The sequence below is a fragment of the Lepisma saccharinum genome, chromosome 28, assembly GCF_977018435.1.
Source record: "Lepisma saccharinum chromosome 28, izLepSacc3.1, whole genome shotgun sequence".
NCBI lineage: Eukaryota > Metazoa > Arthropoda > Insecta > Zygentoma > Lepismatidae > Lepisma > Lepisma saccharinum.
This window is the reverse complement of record NC_139256.1, coordinates 14,847,319-14,866,867: the sequence shown is the minus strand read 5'-3', so window position 1 is coordinate 14,866,867 and position 19,549 is coordinate 14,847,319. Positions and strand designations below refer to the sequence as shown.

Here is a 19,549-nt window from a genome sequence, read left to right as displayed (position 1 = left end):
GGATCAGCACTTATGTATATCTTGTCCCGCAGGCATGTGACCGGGGGGGGGGGGGGGGGTTTGAGGCTGAAGACTGTTCCGAATTCCTACAAATATGTCCGTCTACGGGACGCGCTCAGGTTCGAGTCTCCTGGGGGAAACGTAACAACTTTTCTCCTGAGATTTCGGCCTGTGTATGGGACCGGTTGCCACCCACCATCGTGAGGAGATTCGGAAGCTATGAATGAGTCACGGAAACCTACAACAAAGATTAGGGGTTCGTCGTGCTGACCGTACGTAACTTGTTGGACTGGAAGTGAGGCCTGCAGTCGGTAGGTGGGCCCTGGCCCTCAGGGGCTGTAGCACCACGGGTTTACTTACGTATATTCCTTTTCCGGAATGTCTGGAGTAGCGACGCGCAGAGGGGAAAGCTTGTGGGCGGGGCCACACTAGGTGGGGAAGGGTGCAGAATGCAGAATTCCTCTAGTAGGCTTGCGAACTGTCATGTTTACTACAGAACTACTGGACCAGTCGAGTCGCCCCCTCCCGCGCGGTCCCCTCCCCTCCGCGCGTTCATTGGACGAGGCACACAGCCGCAACGTGCGCTAAGGACGCGTTCGCGTTCTCTTACTCCAGACATTCCGGAAAAGGAATATATATTGGCGTAGCCATGTGTGGGTCCACAGAGGCTCGGCCTCTCCTCGAAATTCTGTCACTTTATTTTGACCAATTCACTGGGAATTTTTTAAGAGTACTTTGTAACACGTATAGTGCTGATCATGAAGATCATACTATAATTAGTTGGACTGAAATTTCACTTTGGAAGCAATCAATGAACATTGGGAAGAATCACAATAGGAGAGAGTAACTAATGTGAATGCAGGAACTTGTTAAATGCAACTGGTTATATGTTTTCACAGGGGATTCACATCACCACCGAGAATTTGTCCCCACCCTTGGCCGATTAGCCGGCTCCCGTGGAGGAGTGGTTATCTCATTTCGCTACGACGCCAGTGGTCCCGGGTTCGAATCCGGTCTAGGCATACGTGTCCTTCGTGAGCGTCTCTTCATCGATTTCATCATATCTTCATTAGCCAAGAGTGGCAGAAAGGCGAAGTAAAATAAACAAAATCAATCAACCTTGGCGGATTAAAGCTGCTGTGAACTCCAACGATGAGAAGTGTGCAAAGGGACTTAATTCAGATCATAACAAAGAAAACTACTTCATCAAAGTGTAAGTTCAATGATAAACTATTGTTTCCTGACATCTTTGTTACTACTGTACATTTTGTTACATTGTTTTGTCCGTCTTTCTCCTTTTCAGTTTTTCTCCATGTTATTACGCATGTCCACGTTTCCTCTTTTTAAATTCCAGGTAGTATCGCTCCTGCCCATCGCTAATTATTATAGGGACTCTATTCGTTAATAGTTGAAATAATAATTGTTACTAATTTTTGCCTTATTATTATTATTATAACGACTTTGTATATAAATAAACACCCCCTTCAAAAAATACTTTCTTTCAACTGATATTCTGGTATCCGGTAAAAATGGCAAATGGAAAAAATGGCCAAAGTGAAAATGGCAAATGGAAAAATGGCGAAAGTAGAAATCACAAACAGAAAGCAAATGATAAATAATTCATATGTAAATTGTAAAAAAGAAAAATATTGATGCTGTGTTTAACAAAATCAATATTTCTTCACCTTTGATTTCGTCACTTTACAAACTGGACACAGTGATTGTATATACCGACGCCACAGTGTCTTCAATGGCGGCTGTTTTTCAAGATGGACAAATTTTGTTTCAGTATTTGCAGCTTTCTGTGCAATACATCGGTTTTTATGAGTTTCAGGCGGCCCTGGGGGCCTTATTGTGTATGTACCCTAAACATGTTTCTCTTTTTACTGACAACACTACGGTGTTTTTAATCTCCGGCGTAGAGTTTGTCACTACCCGGAGTTAATGTTTGTTTCCTATGTTGTGTATAACCTTTGTAGCTATGATGTGTACTTTGTATTTTCTGAATTTAATAAAGCGGACGGCCCTTCGAGGGCCTCCGATCCCTTCGGGGGCCGCAGCCAATGACGGGCCGCCACCCGGTAGCGTCCTTAGTGACGTCATTGGGTGAGGAGCGTCAGTTGGTTTGCTGCACTCGAGGGGAGAGGAGGTCGCCCGGGGGCTCTCCAGAATGAGAGACAACCAGGACAATATTGATTCACCTTGGGTTTCGTCACCTTTTACTCTATTCAGTTAACAATATTTATTCACCTTCGATATTGTCGCTTTACATGCATTGCAACTTTAGGTTATGTGCTACTCCTCGTAAGAAATTCTGCAATGTTCTTTTGTTATATATCACTGTCGATATAAATTACCCTAGTTTTCTTCTCTAACAGTTGTCAAGTACTATATAGTATGGAATGTTCTCTTATACCGTCCAAAATTAAATCTAGTGTTGATTTCGAATATTCATATCATTAGGACACTTGGCTATCATTCATTACAGCATCGTAATCAGGTGGAGGATTATGGTCGTAAGAACACACATGATTTTGTTTCAATAAATTTATTTTTAGAATTCCTCGGAAATGCGAATGAGAACACGGACAACCTTCTTTGTAATACACCAATCGGTTTCAGAAACAAGAATTTTTACAATACGTTTGCAATTGTAATTCACCCCCCCCTTTCTTAAAAGTAGAATGTTTTAATTATGTTAGTAATCATTAAAAGAGTACCTCAATACCATCCCGAAGTATGATAATTAATACTTCCTCCTAACGCGCCTTCCCGATGGCGCAGTGGTAGCGTCGTCACCTTGTAACCAAGGGGTTCCGGGTTCGATAACCGGTGGAGTAACATAATGGTTCGGATCCAACTTTAAACTGTAGGTCCAGTCCAGATTAACCTTACTGTGTATAAAGTGAACTTAAAACGCCAAATCAATCAAAGTAATAAAACACTTTCCCTCTCTGAACCTCGCGTAGAAATGATAGCGGCCATTTGCTTCGGCCAAGACCCGAACACAACCGAAGGGCCACTGAGCATCCCATATGACGCCACACGCCCGTGCATGATCGGTAATCTTCGGATGGCGCTACCTTATATATTAAGTTACCTTGAGCTATCTCATAATTCTAGGGATATTCTGATTCTGATATGAAAGCATTCATCTAATAAAAATTGATTTTGGTACAACACGTACTCCAAGTTCGGCAATCATTCTGTCCAAAATGGTAAGTAACCTAATTTCATTCCATTAATCATTCCTGGATTTGGAAAATAACAGATTGGACACATAAACACAGCGTAATAAAGCTACAGTAACACAGGATCCGTAAGATAGGGAGGGGGGGGTAGACCATAGAGATGGGCAATTTGTGTAGTGTTGTTTCCGTCAACCTCACAGTCCAATCTATTTCATCCTCACGACTACTCCAATAGAAAGAACAACTGATTCTACATAATAAGTTATTCTACTTCCAGAAACGCAGATGTTTTATTGGTATTCATTATTAGAGCTTTCAAAATCTCAAGATAAACTTACTACTTCTCTCATTCAAGTTCAACAGATTTTCATTTACATATCATATCTCTCTTTCCAAAGTCCCAGTGTTGTTTATTATCTATCGACAGAGGATTGTATCACGTGTTCACGAAATGGGTTTCTTGCGAGTTTATAAAGTAAATATTAGCCAGAGTTATCTCCACGATTGAGGTCGCAGGTTACAATGCGAGAATCGTATAGAGAGGATTTTCAGACGAATCATTATCTACACTACATATAGAGTTCTGTGTCTAGCTGTGAGTGTAGCTAAGAAGAATGCCAACAGCAGCCTACAAAACCTGTTTCTTTTGTGCGAAAGAGGTGGAAGAGGAAGAATTAGAAAGTCATCCGATAATCTGCACAGTTAAAGAAGTTGAAATTAGTGTGAAAATGACTGTGGCCTTAAATGTAAACGTCAAATGATGAGCGAACGCTTGAAAAAGATCTGTGTAAGGAGACAATTTCACAAGAAGACCAAGAGGTTCACAAGGTTAAGTGTTCACAGCAGGTTGTGGAATACGAAATGGAGTGTGGTGAGCAAATCGATCACTCTAGTTTGTCTGAACACTTGGACGAGGACTGTTCCAAATCATCAACAACCTTTGACAAACAATATAGGAAGAAATCTGAAATGTGCATCTGCGAAAAGTGTATGAAGGAACTGAAATCAGAGGATATGGATTTTCATCTGAAAGAGAAGTGCGTGATGCGTGAGGTACAGTGCGTTTTCTGCGACTCGTTCGTACCGAATGATTCGTTGGCCAAACATTACGACATCTGCGAATCAGCGCTTGTACGCTGTGGCAATAAATGTAGAGTTAAAATATCGAGGAAAGATCTTAGTGAACACTATCGAAACGAGTGCCCGAAAACACTGTTAGCGTGTGAGCATTGTGAGGAGAAATTCGAAAGACAGTTGTTGGATGATCACCACGAGGAATGTGTCAAGTTCCCGATTCCTTGTCCTGAGGGTTGTGATGTTGAAGTTGCCAGAGAAGACATGGAACGACATTTGGATGAAGAATGCCAGAAGCTCTTCGCTGCGTGTGCTTACAAGGGAATGCAGTGCGGCTATGAAGGTTTTCCTGCAGGGATGACGCAACATGTGAAGGAAGACGTGGCGCTTCACGTGGACCTAATTAAAACCATAGTCGAAAATCTACAAATGAAATTCGAGAGTGAAGGGAAAAGAGACGAAGAAATGAAATGCCCATTCGATAATCTTCAATTGAAATTAGAGAGTGAGAAGAAAATAAATCAAGAAGTAAAAGGCATAGTTGAAAATCTTGAAATGAAATTAGAGGATGAGAAGAAAAGGAATGAAGAAGTAAATGGCATAGTTGAAAATCTTGAAATGAAATTAGAGGATGAGAAGAAAAGGAATGAAGAAGTAAAAGGCATAGTTGAAAATCTTGAAATGAAATTAGAGAACGAGAGGAAAAGAAACGAAGAACTGCAGATGCAGATAAAGGAACTAAGACAGGCCAGTTTCTTGTGGAGATAGAAAAACTAAGAACATTCTCAAGATTTGTAGTCCCCCCTTTTTCAGCAGTAAGCAGGAACACAAATTAAGAGTGATGATGTTATACGCTGTTGACGATGGTCCTAAGTACAAAGGACACATAGGATGTTACATTCAAGTGATGCGACGAGAGTATGATTCTATTTTGAAATGGCCCTTCACAAAACCTGTAAAGTTTAGATTGGTTGACCAAGCAACGAATGGAAAGGATATTGTTGAAAGTTTACGTGGAGGAGATATGAAGTTCTTTCGTAAGCCCAAGGATGGTAAATGTAATATCCCATTCGGTTATTCTGGTTTTGTCTCTCACGAAGTACTGAATAGCAGAAGTTTCATTGTAGACAGTGCAATTTTTCTGGAATTATCTGTGGAATTATCTGCTGAAAAGCAGGATGAAATTAGAAGCTAAATGCTGATAGTCGACGTAGTTCTTTGTGTACGGAATGTTCAGTGTTTCAACAGCCGCGCAAAATTACAATAACTTTTTTCACTTACAACCCCTTAAAACTAGGAGAAATATTTACACCAAGTGTTCTAGGTTATAGAGCCTCATCCATTTAGAATTTTTATAATACAGGTTGTCCCAAAATGATTACTTTGATTTAAATTGCTTATAGTTTTATTTACCGATATACTTACAAGCACCATATTTTGCAGAGAGGCACAAAGGGGACCAAGTTTCATATAAGGCTGCGCGAATGTTTTCACCAGTCTCCGCAAATGTCGATGGTCACCCAGCACTTTTGTACTTTTCGACTGTGCCTGTTCCTAAAAACATTTGCATCCAAGATTTTATCAACTTCAAATCTGCTCTTTGTCTTCCATACCGATTTTGAAACTTCCGTTGCACCGTTTTTGGTGATTTCGTCTCAGCCATCCTCACGACACACTGAGCCTTTTCTTGTGTAGAAGCCATAGGATACAAAAGAATTCCATTAATGGTTCGAGTCTAGACGATCTCTCCCAGAATGTTAATTTCGGGATGAATAGCTTGTAATGTGTGTATTATAATACATATATGAGGATCATAATTCGCTGATTAACGATTGGCGCCTTGCTAAGCTGTGTCTTGCGACTAATTTATGATGTTCTATGCGGTTGCAGTGTAAACATTTAGCTTCATATTTGTATCCGCTAACAAATTTCGCTCAACTACAGTGTGAGGCAAAAGTTAGGTTACATAGTGAAACAAATACATGCATATAAAAATATACATGATTAATTTATAATGGTTACAGTTCCTGTACATGTTCAATGCGCACCATCTGCTCCCAGTTGCGTATGACGTCCGCCAGTGTGGTGGAGGTGATTTGGAAGATGGCGCTTGTGGCCCTCTCTTTCAGGTGGTCCAGGCTCTAATTTTCTTAGCGTACACAATAGACTCTTACGTGTCTTCACAAGCAAAACTCCGTGGGTGTTTGATCTGGCGACCGTGGTGGCCATTTACGTATGCAACTTGACTTTTGCCTTACCTTGTACAATTTGTTTCAGCATTTTGAGGTGTCTGTTAGGATTGCAGATACCTAGGTAGACAGTTCGAAATTTATAGGATTTTACGCGGTCAAAAAACCCTTCATTCTGCAACCCCCGTTCTTCGTAATCACTCCTGATGTTTCAAAGATTGATTGATTGATTGATTTGGTTTCTTTTCTTTTCACTGCATACGAAGGGCAGAATCTGATGCTCAAATCTCCGGAAGACACTTCACCCAATCTTTGGAATCTTTAGACCAGCACAAAGTTAAAATGTAAGAGCTGTTAAATTTGTCCGTTTATCTAAGTATTCTGAATAATTCTTGGTTAAGATCCGACTAACGAGGCTCTGGTGCCTGGACTCAGGACCAGCACAATCTCCCGATTTGCACAAAGTTGCAGAAAGGGGAAGTAAAATAAACTAAATCAATCAATTATTCTTGGTTAGGGATATTCATATCAGTGAGAACATGGTAAAATGTGTTAGAATTCTTGTTTCATGACCAAATATAGGGCTACTTACATTTTTGTGCGTCTTTGGCGCGGGAGAGAACTTTACTTTCGGTTGTAAATATTACATGGATTTCAAAAATATGAGGGAAATGTCTTTTAGAAAAGGCGACAATCATTGCGTGGCTTTCTCAAGCATCTATGCTTCGTTTTCCAAGAGACCTGATATGGAAAAATCACTGTACTTACGCAATATAGCGACAATACTGAGAAACCAACACGAGGGATTAGGCTCAAGAGTCGGTACTTCATTGCCGGTAGGTAAACCTAATGAAAACATTTTATGTATTGACATAAATTTTTAAGATGTAACTGTTTACAACCATGCATGTTACCTGCTGGTTGTAGTTAAGCGCTCTCAGATAAAAAATTAAAAATTCTTGTGTTCGAGTAGCTACACAAGGTTGAAATTATCCACTTTACTTTTGAAATCGAAGTATCTAAATGTCTATAATTTATGTAAGCTTGATTTAGACATGCAGAATCATCAACCTATCTACATGTGTGGCAATTCCTTTTTTTATTTTTTTTATTTTTCCGTTTTCTTGAAATTAAAAAACAACTGGCATACATACAGTATGTCTATGATTATCTGGACTTCATAATTATAAAGAATGATAAATGCGTAAAATAAATTAGAACCTACTTAAAATACATATCCATGTAAAAATTCATTGTAGTTTTGATTTGATTTAGTTTATTTTACTTCACTTTTTGTGCCACTTTTGGCTAATTTGCGAAGATGGGAATGAGTGATGACATGATGAAATCGATGAATAGACACTCACAATTACCCATGTCCAGCCCAGAATTCGAATCAAGAACCCCTAGCGTATAATGTAAGAATTCATTTGTAGTTTTGTTAATGAGAAATGAAAGTTGCACTTCATAACTATTAAATAGAATACTTTTGTTTTACATTGGTGTATTTGGATTTCGTTTTACCTTTAAGAATTTAACATAACACGTTTTTTTTATTATAAAAGTAAGTGTAAATTTATAAGTGAATGAATTTTCTTGTTTAATAAGGGAAAATGTTTATCGTATATATACAGACACAGAGAGAACGAGAGATATAGAAAGAAGAAGAATATCAACATTAGATCGTAAAAGATTAGTATTGTTCTCAAATCTTCATCGAAAGGTTCGGGGAACTTCCCAATTTTTACCAGATACCTTTGTTTATCTATGTTGCTTAAAAATTCCAAATGATCCATGATTCTGTATACCATCTTTTATAACAAAATAACCTTCAAGATAATATTTATCCCACTTGTTCATGTTGGGAATTTGGTCAAACAAGAAGTTTTTCTATTTCCACTTGCGATAATCGAATTGTATGATCGATTTGTTTCTCTTTCTTTACCCAGGAATATCCCCTCCTTTTCTGAAGCCAGTCTTCAAGTTCAAATAGATGTGACAACAAATAAATTTTGCAACGTCGCGTTGAATACTATACGTGATTTTCCTCCAACTTCCGTTTCTGAACTTCCTTTCCATTGTGAACCAACATCCGTTGCTGTGCACGTCAAGCTTCAATGAAGCCAACATGAAGTATTCCTTCAAATTGACATTACAACTTGAAGGAAAGTTTCAGGTATATGTCGTTTGTATGTAATGAACGCGCACCAACCATTGTTTGTGTCTAAACGAAGTCTGCTAAAGAGATTATTATTATTGAATGAATTTGTTTCCAACCCTCGCTTACCCATGCCGTATGAGAAACTTACCTGGGGGGGGGGGGGGGGGCAGGGGCTCACACTTCTTTTTAATCACTAAAATTTCAAGAAACCAATTTGGTATTGAATAGCTTCTTGTTTATGTAAGTTAAGTTATTTATTAACTATAATACAAAAATTACCATCAGTAATAAAAAATAATAACCAATTATTGCATGAGTGTCACACATAAATTTTGTGAAACGCTAAAACTCACAAAAATCATGATAATGTTTTGTTAATGCTTCTTTTTTATAAAGAGAGGCAGTCGTTTATTAATTATAATAATTACAAAAAAAAAATCATTACTAACCAATTGTACACTGTCACTGTCATGAGTGTCTCGAATAACAAGCATTCAAAGATGGTGCCTGACACGATCATCAAGTGCATCTTGCCTCCTATTTTCATTACAGAACGAAACTAATACAGAATATTGAGGGAACAGTGTAATTTATTTTCAATTTTCTTATTAAAGTTTCAGCAGTTGAAATTTTTATTACAAGGTAAACGACACAACAACTAAGTTTGATTGATTGATTAATTTAGTTTATTTTACTTAGCGTTTTGTGCCTCTTGGCTAATTTGCGAATATGGGGATCTGATGGATCTGATCATAAGACAACTAGTTGACCGTGAAGCAAAGTGACCATCTCGAAACCCAAAACATTCGGTAGAGACATCGGGTGCCTCACCGATGGCGCAGTGGTTGCGTCGTCGCCTTGTAATCAAGAGGTCCCAGGTTCGATACCCGGTGGAGGCACAAGATGGTTCGGATTACATTTTAAACAGTAGGTTCAGTCCCTATTAGAATTTTGTGTTCATAAAGTGGACTTAAAACAACAAATCGATCGGTAGCGATATCGTGTGAGTTAACTGTTCTACGTTTTCGGAGGAGGGGTTTTGATTTATTTCAGAAAGTTTGCATTACACTGCTTCGTAAGATCTTTAAAACATAATCAACTAAAATGAATGTCAATGCCGTTGGATATCTTAGTTATTAATTCTTCGTACAAAAAAATTAATGAAACACAAATTTAGGTAAGGAGAAGAACAGAGACTCGGCACAGTCTCGTGACCGAGGGGATCCGTCTCGTCTCGAATTGCAAAAGTCTCTTTCCTTTTCCTCGGTCAGACTTCCCGGTACTTAACTTGAGACCCGTTGGAGAAAAAGCCTCGGTCTCGTTTAGATTTTCCCAATTTTAGTTAACAAAAATACCAAAAAATACTTGTTAATAAAACTTTAGAAATCATAAGATTTTCAAGACTAAACCATACCCATCCTTAATTTAAAAGCCAAACACCGCCAGTTGTAGATACATCAGAATACCTTCCATATTAAATCAAATTTTATTATGACGCAATATTTGAAAAATGTGTTAAAACAAAGAATTCAGCCCTCATAACTTCCAAAGCCTTTACTTGAACAAACCGTGTATAAGATAATAACAATATAGCCTAACTATGTATTTTAATAATATTAACGGTGTGAGGTGTTAAAAAAATGAAGATCACTAGATATAATCTGATGTATGGAGTAGAACAGTCTCGCCAGGGTTGTAAAAATATTAATAATATGCAAAAAATTGTTATAATTAGATTATAACAATTAATATTCTTATTAAGATGATATTTCCTCATATACTTTGAAGGGTGCAAATGAGCACACATGCAGTTAGCTCATTCATTAATTTATATTTAATAACAATGTTTTTCAATTTCATATGACCGGCGATCCTCACCACAAAACTTTTTGGCCCCGCCCATGCTTTAATTCGATTATTGTAGTCAATAGTCGTTGAGTTGGTGTTTTTTAAGTCCACTTTATGCACAGTAAGGCTAATCGGGACTGGACCTACAGTTTAAAGTGGGATCCGAACCACTTGTGCCTCCACCGGGTATCGAATCCGGGACCCCTTGATTACCAGGCGACGACGCTACCACTGCGCCATCGGGGAGGCCCTGTAGTCAATAGTCGAAGCCAACGATATACATATATCAATTATATAGGAAGTACTAAAATGGGAAGACAAAATTAAGTGGATTGAAACGTCTATCCTTAACAGTAATAAAAATGTCAGTCAAACGATCGAAAGTAAACAATTGATTTATGTCAATATCTCAGATGTAACCAAGTTATAAGAATATAATTTGTTCCACGTATCAAAGACATAAAATACCAATTTCTTCCTACAATACGTTGGGGATTGACCGGTATAATTTTATGTTTTGAGTTAACAACCGCGCCATTTGAAACCTGTTGATTGCTGGTAGTATTACATCACACAAATATATAATTTTATGCATTGAAAGAAGAATGAAATGTTAATAACAAGAGATACTTAATATCTCGAAGTTACGTTGGAAATATATACAAATACAGGAAAATCACTAATCTTGTGGAAATGACTATGACTGACTATACTTACCCATGCATCGATCACGACTCGAACCTGGACCCTAAGTAGCGAAAGCGTCACAAAACAGCTGAGCACCAAGCCCTCTCAAGCACTTACTGCTTACAAACCTGGAAGGATGAATGAAATATCTTTGGTGACGAACTTGAAAATACATGCAGGGTGGCGCACGATATGTTCCACCATTTTTTTTTTTTTTTTTTTTGTTTTTTTGAGATCTGAGATGAGGAATGACTTCATGTGTACCAACAGCAGTTGCAGTAGTCATTGGAAATGTCGTGTGATGAAAACTGAAGCGTAGTGCATCCACCTGTCCCCAGGGGGCTAGTGTATACAACATGGCGGACAAAGGAAGACTTACGACGGAACAGCGATCAGCAACTGAGCTATTTCTCGCCGAGACAAAGAGCATTGTGGGGACTCAGAGGCGCTTTCGTGCACATTTCTAAACTCGGTGGGTCCCCTCGAGTAAAACGATACACAAACTGCATGAAAAGTTTCTAGTGGAAGGAACAGTACTGGATGGAATCAAAGCGTGATCGTCGTAAACCTGTGCGTTAGCCTGAGAATATTCAAGCCGTCCGCGTCGCTGTGCAGAGAAGTCCTGGCAAAGTGACCAGAAAAGCAGCAACACAACTTGGGATATCAAGACGTTCTGTTCAAAGGATTCTTAAAAGTGATCTCCACATGTATCCGTACAAGATTACCGTACCGTGGTGCAAAAACTCACAAATGAACAGAAACAGAAGAGATTGGCCATCGCTAATTGGGCCGCGGGTAACAATGCAACACTGTACAACGTGCGGTTTTCTGACTTCCATTTGGATGGTGTGGTTAACAAACAAAATGTGCGCTTTTGGGCAGCTGAGAATCCACGAGTGCTTCATGAAAAAGTTAGCCATGCACCGAAGATTACGGTCTGGACCGCTATCTCCAGTCACGGTCTGATCGGACCCTTTTTCTTTGAGGAGACAGTAAACAGTGAACGTTACTTGACCATGCTCCGCAATAGTTTTATTCCACAGCTTCTTGCCACAGCTTTACCGTTCAATACGCAATGGTTTATGCAAGACGGTGCAAGGCCACACACAGCAAATATTGTGCTGGTTTTTTTTCACTACATTTTCAATCTTCGTGTAATTTCAAGCAGGTTTCCTGATCGTTTCGCTGGTCGACAATCCTGGCCCGCAAATAACCCAGATCTCAACCCCTATGATTATTTTCTTTGGGGTTTTTTGATGGACAAGATTTTCGGAAAAAAACCTCAAGATTTAATGGAACTACGAAGACGTATTGTTCAGGTTTGCAGTGAAATTACGGAACCCATGTGCCGTAGGGTAATCGGAAATATTAGTGTTTGCTTGACTGAAGTTAAAAGTCAAAACGGTGGCCATATTGAGCATGTATTGCAGTAGTACGTTTTTCCAAAGTGTAATCTTTGTGTCATTTGTGTCTCATTGGGAGATTCTTTATAATATAGTTTTTATTCAACAACAAAATGGTGGATTATTTCGTGCGCCACCCTGTATAACTTACATATTGTGGAGCTCTTTATCGCAATCGGGACATTTAGGAAGCTACGGAAATTGAAAAGACAATATGTTCATTAATGAAAAATCCATATTAAATACTAATTTATTATGATACAGTATTTTATCGAACTGATTACAGAAACCCTGGGATATGCTAATGTTCTGTTTAGTATCTCAATTGCAGAGCAAACGCAGCTAGAATTTGTTTTATATAACAGCCTATTGTAGGCCTGCTTCTGTAGGAGAATTAAAGTATTACATTAGACTTTGGTATTATTTTTAAATACTTGACTGTATAGAGGAATAGAATTTCGTTCTCTTTTCGTTTTTACAGGACGTTCGTATCTCCAGAGCACTTAACACAATTACGCCTAAAAAATCCTGAGTCATTCACCACCCAAGGCCATTGCTTTCATTGGAAGATATTCACTTTCCGGTGAAACACTAATGCACTTTCCGTAGCAGCTTTTCTTGTTTGAGCTCCAGTCACGTGTCATAAAAACCCCCACAATTGTTTGTGGGTACCAATGGAATAACTGCGTGGAACAAGTCTCAGATACTCAGACTGTAGATGGGATTAGAAAACAGCAGCGGTCTATGGATGGTTGAAGGTCGCAATCCTAGAACAGGCTTCTCAGAATACGAGGAGTTGAATTTATACTGGCGACTGGCGTGTTTGACAGTGGAGATAGAGACCGGAGTTCAAAGGTAAGTTCGTTAATTTTCACTCTTTTAACATGTTTAAGTTTTCCGAATGTATGTTCAGATTGTCGAATCGGAAATACTTACACCAAATTGCGTTTCAGATTTAAAAAATATCACAACACACTGGGAGGGGATCCCCTTTTGAGGTATATTGCACAGTGGTTTGGATCCAAATTTCAACTGTAGGTGCAATTCCGACTGATCAGCTTATAATGAGCATTAAATCAAACTTTCAAAAACAATATTCTCGAGCATGTTAAATATGGCGATATAAGACATGGCGGGTTCGAATCCCAGCCGGGGATTCATCAATTTCATCATATCATCACTCATCCCCATCTTCGCAAATTAGCCAAATGTGGCACAAAAAGCGATGTAAAATAAAGCAAATCAATCAATCAATGAAAACCATTTTTGAGGTCATGTCCCCTCCCTTCCTCAGGAAGCTTATGTTCGTGAGGTTTTCTGTACTGTGCGTCCAGAGTATCTTATAATATTAGGTTTTTGGAGATTCTAAACATTAACACAATTTTAGTTGAGGAAAACGTACAATTTCAAGAATCATTTGCAATTTACTTTGGAGTATTTTAATTCGCTTCCTGTACAAATGAATGCGGTTGAATTTGACAAAATTGTAAGCTTAATTTAAATTTGTCAACATCCTTTCAGGAACCTGCTTGGCATAGATGGCGGAGAATGTGGGGAATGCCAATAAACACATTTGCCTAAGGTCCAGCCGACTTTGAGCATTCTCACAGTTTCTGAAGGATCCTGCTTGAGGGTTTATGGAGAAAAATTGGGTAAGTAGAGTACAGCAAATCAATTTGAGCTAATTTTTTTTATTATTATTTATCGTCGCCTTTCTGCAACTTTTGGCCAATCGCGAGTGTTAGGACGAGTGATGATGACACTGATGAATGGACACTCACAAAGAGCAATCTTGATCATGTCGATATTCGAACCCGGAACGTTGTGTTCATTTTATCTATGGAATTTTTAAAGTTTTAAGCTGTATTGGTAAGTATCGGTTGAATGTTCTTCGACGATGCCATCTGATACCAATGATCCTGAGCTGTCAATAGAAACAACTCATTTGTCAAAATGTTTCCTTTTCAAGCTTCGTTAACCCTTCCTTGTGACTTGGGGGTCCAGCACAGAAAGTTTCATGTAGATTTCCGAGAAATGTTGTACCCTTCTGAAAGCAGATCAAAGGCAGGACTAAAGTGCTGCATCCAAGGCATGTAGCTGTTTGGTGGTCATCACTATGTGAAGACAATTTGTTGCCAATTCTTGATCGCAAACTCGTGGGGTAAGAACGTGGACGTTTTGTAAACCAGTATTATTATCATGTTAGGCTGATTCCGGAGTTCTTGGGAAAGGGATGAATGTCAGTGGGGAGGGAGGGTTGTGGATTCCTACCCTACTAAGTCAATGTTTGTCAATGTTTGTATGTGTGTGCTTGCCTATATTGACACTGCAGTGACTTGTTTTTATTTCAAATGACAGAGAATATTGGGCAGCAAGGCATAGAGAGAGCCGACGAAATGAGCATTATCTGTTTTTGTTTATATTTTCAAGTTATTTTCCTCCCTCTCCAGGTTAACCAAAACGATAAGAATGTTGTTTACATCATTGAAGCAGGAACACATAATAATCCTCCGATTTTCGGGGTAACTGCAACACTTATTTTCATGTAGCATTACAGCACTTTAAGGTGTCTTGAGACATTTTATGTGGACATCTATGTAGACCAAGGGGATACAAAAAGAAGAAGTTTTTGAAATGTTGCAAGCCTTTTTGAAGTGTTTAAGTGAAGATGAGTGATGATATAACGAAACTGATGAATGGACACTCACAAACATTCATGCCGAAGCCGGGATTCAATCCCGGGAAATATCACATAGAGACAGAAATAAGTGTATGAAAAACATATTTTCTGCCTGTTTTGTTAGGCAGAAGTAAACCAATAATGATTCAGAAATAGTAAGTGCTGTGAGATTTTCGGTCAAAGATAGTACATGTTATCTTTGGAAATTGAAGATTTGAAGTATAATGGATAACACGCCGCGAAGCGTGATCTAACTTAAAAGTTGCATGCAACACTTAATATAATCGTATACTGTATTCATCGGAACATATTTACAAAAGTTACACTAAAATATTTATTACAAATATAGTACTATTGTGGGTACATTTTTGTCGCCGTAGAGATGGTATTTTATTGGTATTCATTCTTAGGACTTTGAAAAAGTAAAGTGCTCCCCTGTGCTTTGCATCACACCATGAAGGCGTATAGTGGGTGTGGAGTCAGGGCCCCGCACATTTTTGATCACGGCCGAAGGTGAGAGTGATGTGATCAGCACCACGCCCCAGAGTTTCCTCCAGCTTCCCACTTTATACGTCGCTGGAGTAGCTTGAACAGGTGGAAAATATCCCGGTTCTCCCGGATCGAACCCGGGTCTCTTGCATGTAGTCAGACGCCATAACGACTGAGCTACCGTGTCTAAGGGCTTTGAAACAGTCTAAAACACACTTTCTATTTCTTTCGTTTCAGATCAACAGTATCTTTACATATATCATCTGAGGATTTATACCACGTGTTAAGGAGACGTAATTTGAAGAGAATAGTGGAAGCAAACGTTAGAGAAACCATCTCTCCAGTCAGAAGTCATACTGTGAAGATCGTCTTTTTGAGAAGAGCTATTACCTTCAAATAAGTTTTTGTGTCGGGCTTTAAATGTAGCTAAGGAGAATGCCAACAGCAGCTTATAAAACCTGTTCCTTTTGCACGAAAGAGGTGGAGGAGAAAGAATTAGAAAATCATCAGTTAATCTGCAGAGGTGAAGAAGTTGTATGTGGAAATGAATGTGGGCTTAAACTTCCACGTCAAATGATGAGCGAACACTTGAAAGACAGCTGCAGAAAACGAAAAACTGTGTGTGATCTGTGTAAGGAGACATTTTCGCACGAAGACATAGAGGATCACAAGGTTCAGTGTTCACAACAAGTTGTACGATGTGAACTGGAGTATGGTGAGCAAATCGATCACTCTAGCTTCTCCGAACACTTAGACGAGGCCGGTTCCCAATCAACAACAACCTATGACAAACAATATGGGAAGAAATCTGAAATGTGCGTCTGCGAGAAGTGTATGAAGGAAGTGAAATCAGAATATATAGATTTTCATCTGAAAGAGAAGTGCGTGATGCGTGAGGTACAGTGCGTTTTCTGCGACTCGTTCGTACTGAATTATTTCTTGGACAAACATTACGACATCTGCGAATCAGCACTTGTACGCTGTGGCAATAAATGTGGGGTTAAAATATGGAGGAAAGATCTTAGTGAGCATTATCGAAACGAGTGCCCGAAAACGCTGGTAGTCTGTGAGCACTGTGAGAAGAAAGTCGAAAGACAGTTGTTGGAGGATCATCACGCAAAATGTGTCAAGTTCGCGATTCCTTGTCCTGAGAGTTGTGATGTTGTCGTTGCAAGAGAAGACGAGAAACGACATTTGGATGAAGAATGTCAGAAGCTCTTCGCTGCGTGTGCTTACAAGGGAATGCAGTGCGGCTATGAAGGTTTTCCTGCAGGGATGACACAGCACATGAAGGAAAATATGCAGCATCACATTGATCTGATAAAAGTTGTAGTCGAAAATCTTCAAATGGAATTAAAGAATGAGATGAAAAGAAACGGAGAACTGCAGATGGAGATAAACGTGCTAAGACATGGGAGTTTATTGTGGAAAGTGGAGGACATAGCTGAGAAGATAGAGAAAGCTAAGAACGATAACGTTCATAGAATTTACAGTCCCCCCTTTTACAGTAGTAAGCACGGCTACAAATTAAGATTGGAGATGAACCCGTATCAGTATTACCCTGAGCACAAAAGCAATTTAGGAGTTTACATTCAAGTGATGCCAGGAGAGTATGATTCCATTTTGAAATGGCCCTTCACAAAGCTTGTAAAGTTTAGATTACTTGACCAAGCAACGGATGGCGAGGATATTGTTAGAAGATTTCGCGGATTTGACAATGAGGGCTTTATTAAACCCAAGGACGGTAAATGCAATGCCGTAAGGGGTTTTGGTTCTTTTGTTTCTCACGAAGTACTCGATAGCAGAAGTTACGTAGTAGACAATGCAATGTTTCTGGAAGTATCTGTGTATAATTGATGCTGAAAACGTATATGTAATGAGCAGCAAGTTAGTGCAGTTTGTTACACTCGATACAGTTCTCTGTGTAGGGAAATATTTTTTGAATGATTGTTTAAAGAACATTCATGCTCTATAACACACAAGAAAACTGAGCAATAAATTCAAATGTTAAGAATATTTGGTAAATACTGAACTGTCTGAAGAACAACAAATTTAATACATGTAATTAAAAACTGAAAGCAATCTTTGATTTACGTATTTTTGATTTCGTGTGCCAATACTGAATATGTTCGTAAATATAAGCAGTGAAAATTTGTTTCTAATTTTTTAACTCAGTTTTCTATCTAAGTCTCATGGGTAACGAAGAAAGCGGATGCAGGATTTATTTTCGGAGGGGGCTGGAATTTCAAAGATGGGCATTACATTGCTGCGTTCTAGAAGAATGGGACGGGATACGTAATAAAATATTTCGTAATTGCCATCTTTAATCTTCGTTTTTGAAAATTGTTCAATGAGAAAAATGGTAATAGGGAATCATATTAAAGGGAGCTTGCATCTGCAACTTAGGTTTTCCCAAGCTATTCCATGCTTTCATTTGAACATTTTTTATTTTTATCAAAAATTCGGGAGGGCTTGTAGTTCTTTCAGCTCCCCCCTGCGTACGTCAGTGCCTGTAGGAGTAAGTTATTGTAACGAAGAAAGGATTTTACTGAATGTTTTAAACTGTATTCGGTACAGGTACAGTCACGGACAGTTTTGGATTGTAAAGGTTCCATTGAAAATTAAAACAACCCAGAAGTGTCTGTGACTGTACATGGAACCTGGCAATCGCTAACCCTTTCCTAGGATTGGAGCAAATAAGCTCACTGTCTTCGTAGATTATTCTCTTAACCACTCCGACACATGTGTCAATGTAACCTAAATAAATAAATAAATAAAAATAAATAAATAAATAAATAAATAAATACCGGTAATTATTTTGTGTGTCTGTTGGCCTCAGCATTGTTATCCAATGCAATTTTGCTGAATCATTAAAGATAAAAAAAGACAATAGAAATTATTTTTTAAATTTTCGTTCTGTCTCCATCTAAAGTGTTGTAGATTGGGGTTGTCTGAGTGAGCAACCAAATTCAACTTAGAATAATTTGTGAGGGATATAATATGGTACAGTGCCACGTGATTTTTAGAGACCTTAACATTTCGCATTTGCGACAGCACCGAAAACGGTTGTTGAAGTGATTATAAATTGATGAAATTAACGTGGCACAATTCTTATGCATAGCAAGTAGCGAAATAAATCGATTTTCACAGTTTTTTACCCGTATACAGAGAAATATTCATGAAAATAATTTCTTGAGAATAGGACTAATGAAGAAATTAACAACATAATAGAGAAATACAATATAGTGAGATTTATTAAATCACAACGAATCCGATGGCTGGATCATGTAACGAGAATGGGAAATAATGGAATGCAAGAGAAAATCTACACAAGAAGAAAAGGAAGACCAATGACGAGATGGATGGGTGATGTCCTGGAAGATCCACCAAGGCCACAGGCGATTATCCTTCACCTTAATGTGACTTCATTTTGCTCTCCAGATCTATCACAAGTTGAATACAGCTTGTTTATAAAGACACAAATTAAGAAAAATAACACAGATTCTGGAAGATTACAAGGAAGTAATTGAAACAATTTAGGCCCATAGATCGAACTGATTTCATATTCTTATTTTGGTTCTAGAAAGAATTCTAAAGTCAGTGCGGTCGAAACGCCGGAAAATATTTCACTTCCTGCGAAGAACGTGTCCTTTGGGGGGCGGATACTACATTAATTCTCGAACCTAAAACGCCCCAGACCCCAAGTTTTTAAGCCCTTGTTTGTCTGTATGGCGTCTTCAAAATGCGCGGTCATGACGAAGATTCTAAACCTGAAACCTGTTAGTTTATTGAAGTTATTTATCAGTCATGACATTTTATTTTCACCT

General features: G+C 38.6%; 1 protein-coding gene across 1 annotated transcript; it reads left to right on the top strand.

Annotated features, from left to right (window-relative positions):
* The first annotated feature begins 13,210 nt into the window (after positions 1-13,210).
* Positions 13,211-17,815, top strand: LOC145980629 (TNF receptor-associated factor 4-like). Its single transcript, XM_083113666.1, has 3 exons — positions 13,211-13,408; positions 14,075-14,205; positions 15,960-17,815. Exon 3 carries the CDS (start codon positions 16,158-16,160, stop codon positions 17,577-17,579), a length of 1,422 nt encoding a protein of 473 aa, XP_082969792.1. The 5' UTR covers positions 13,211-13,408; positions 14,075-14,205; positions 15,960-16,157; the 3' UTR covers positions 17,580-17,815.
* Positions 17,816-19,549: the final 1,734 nt, after the last annotated feature.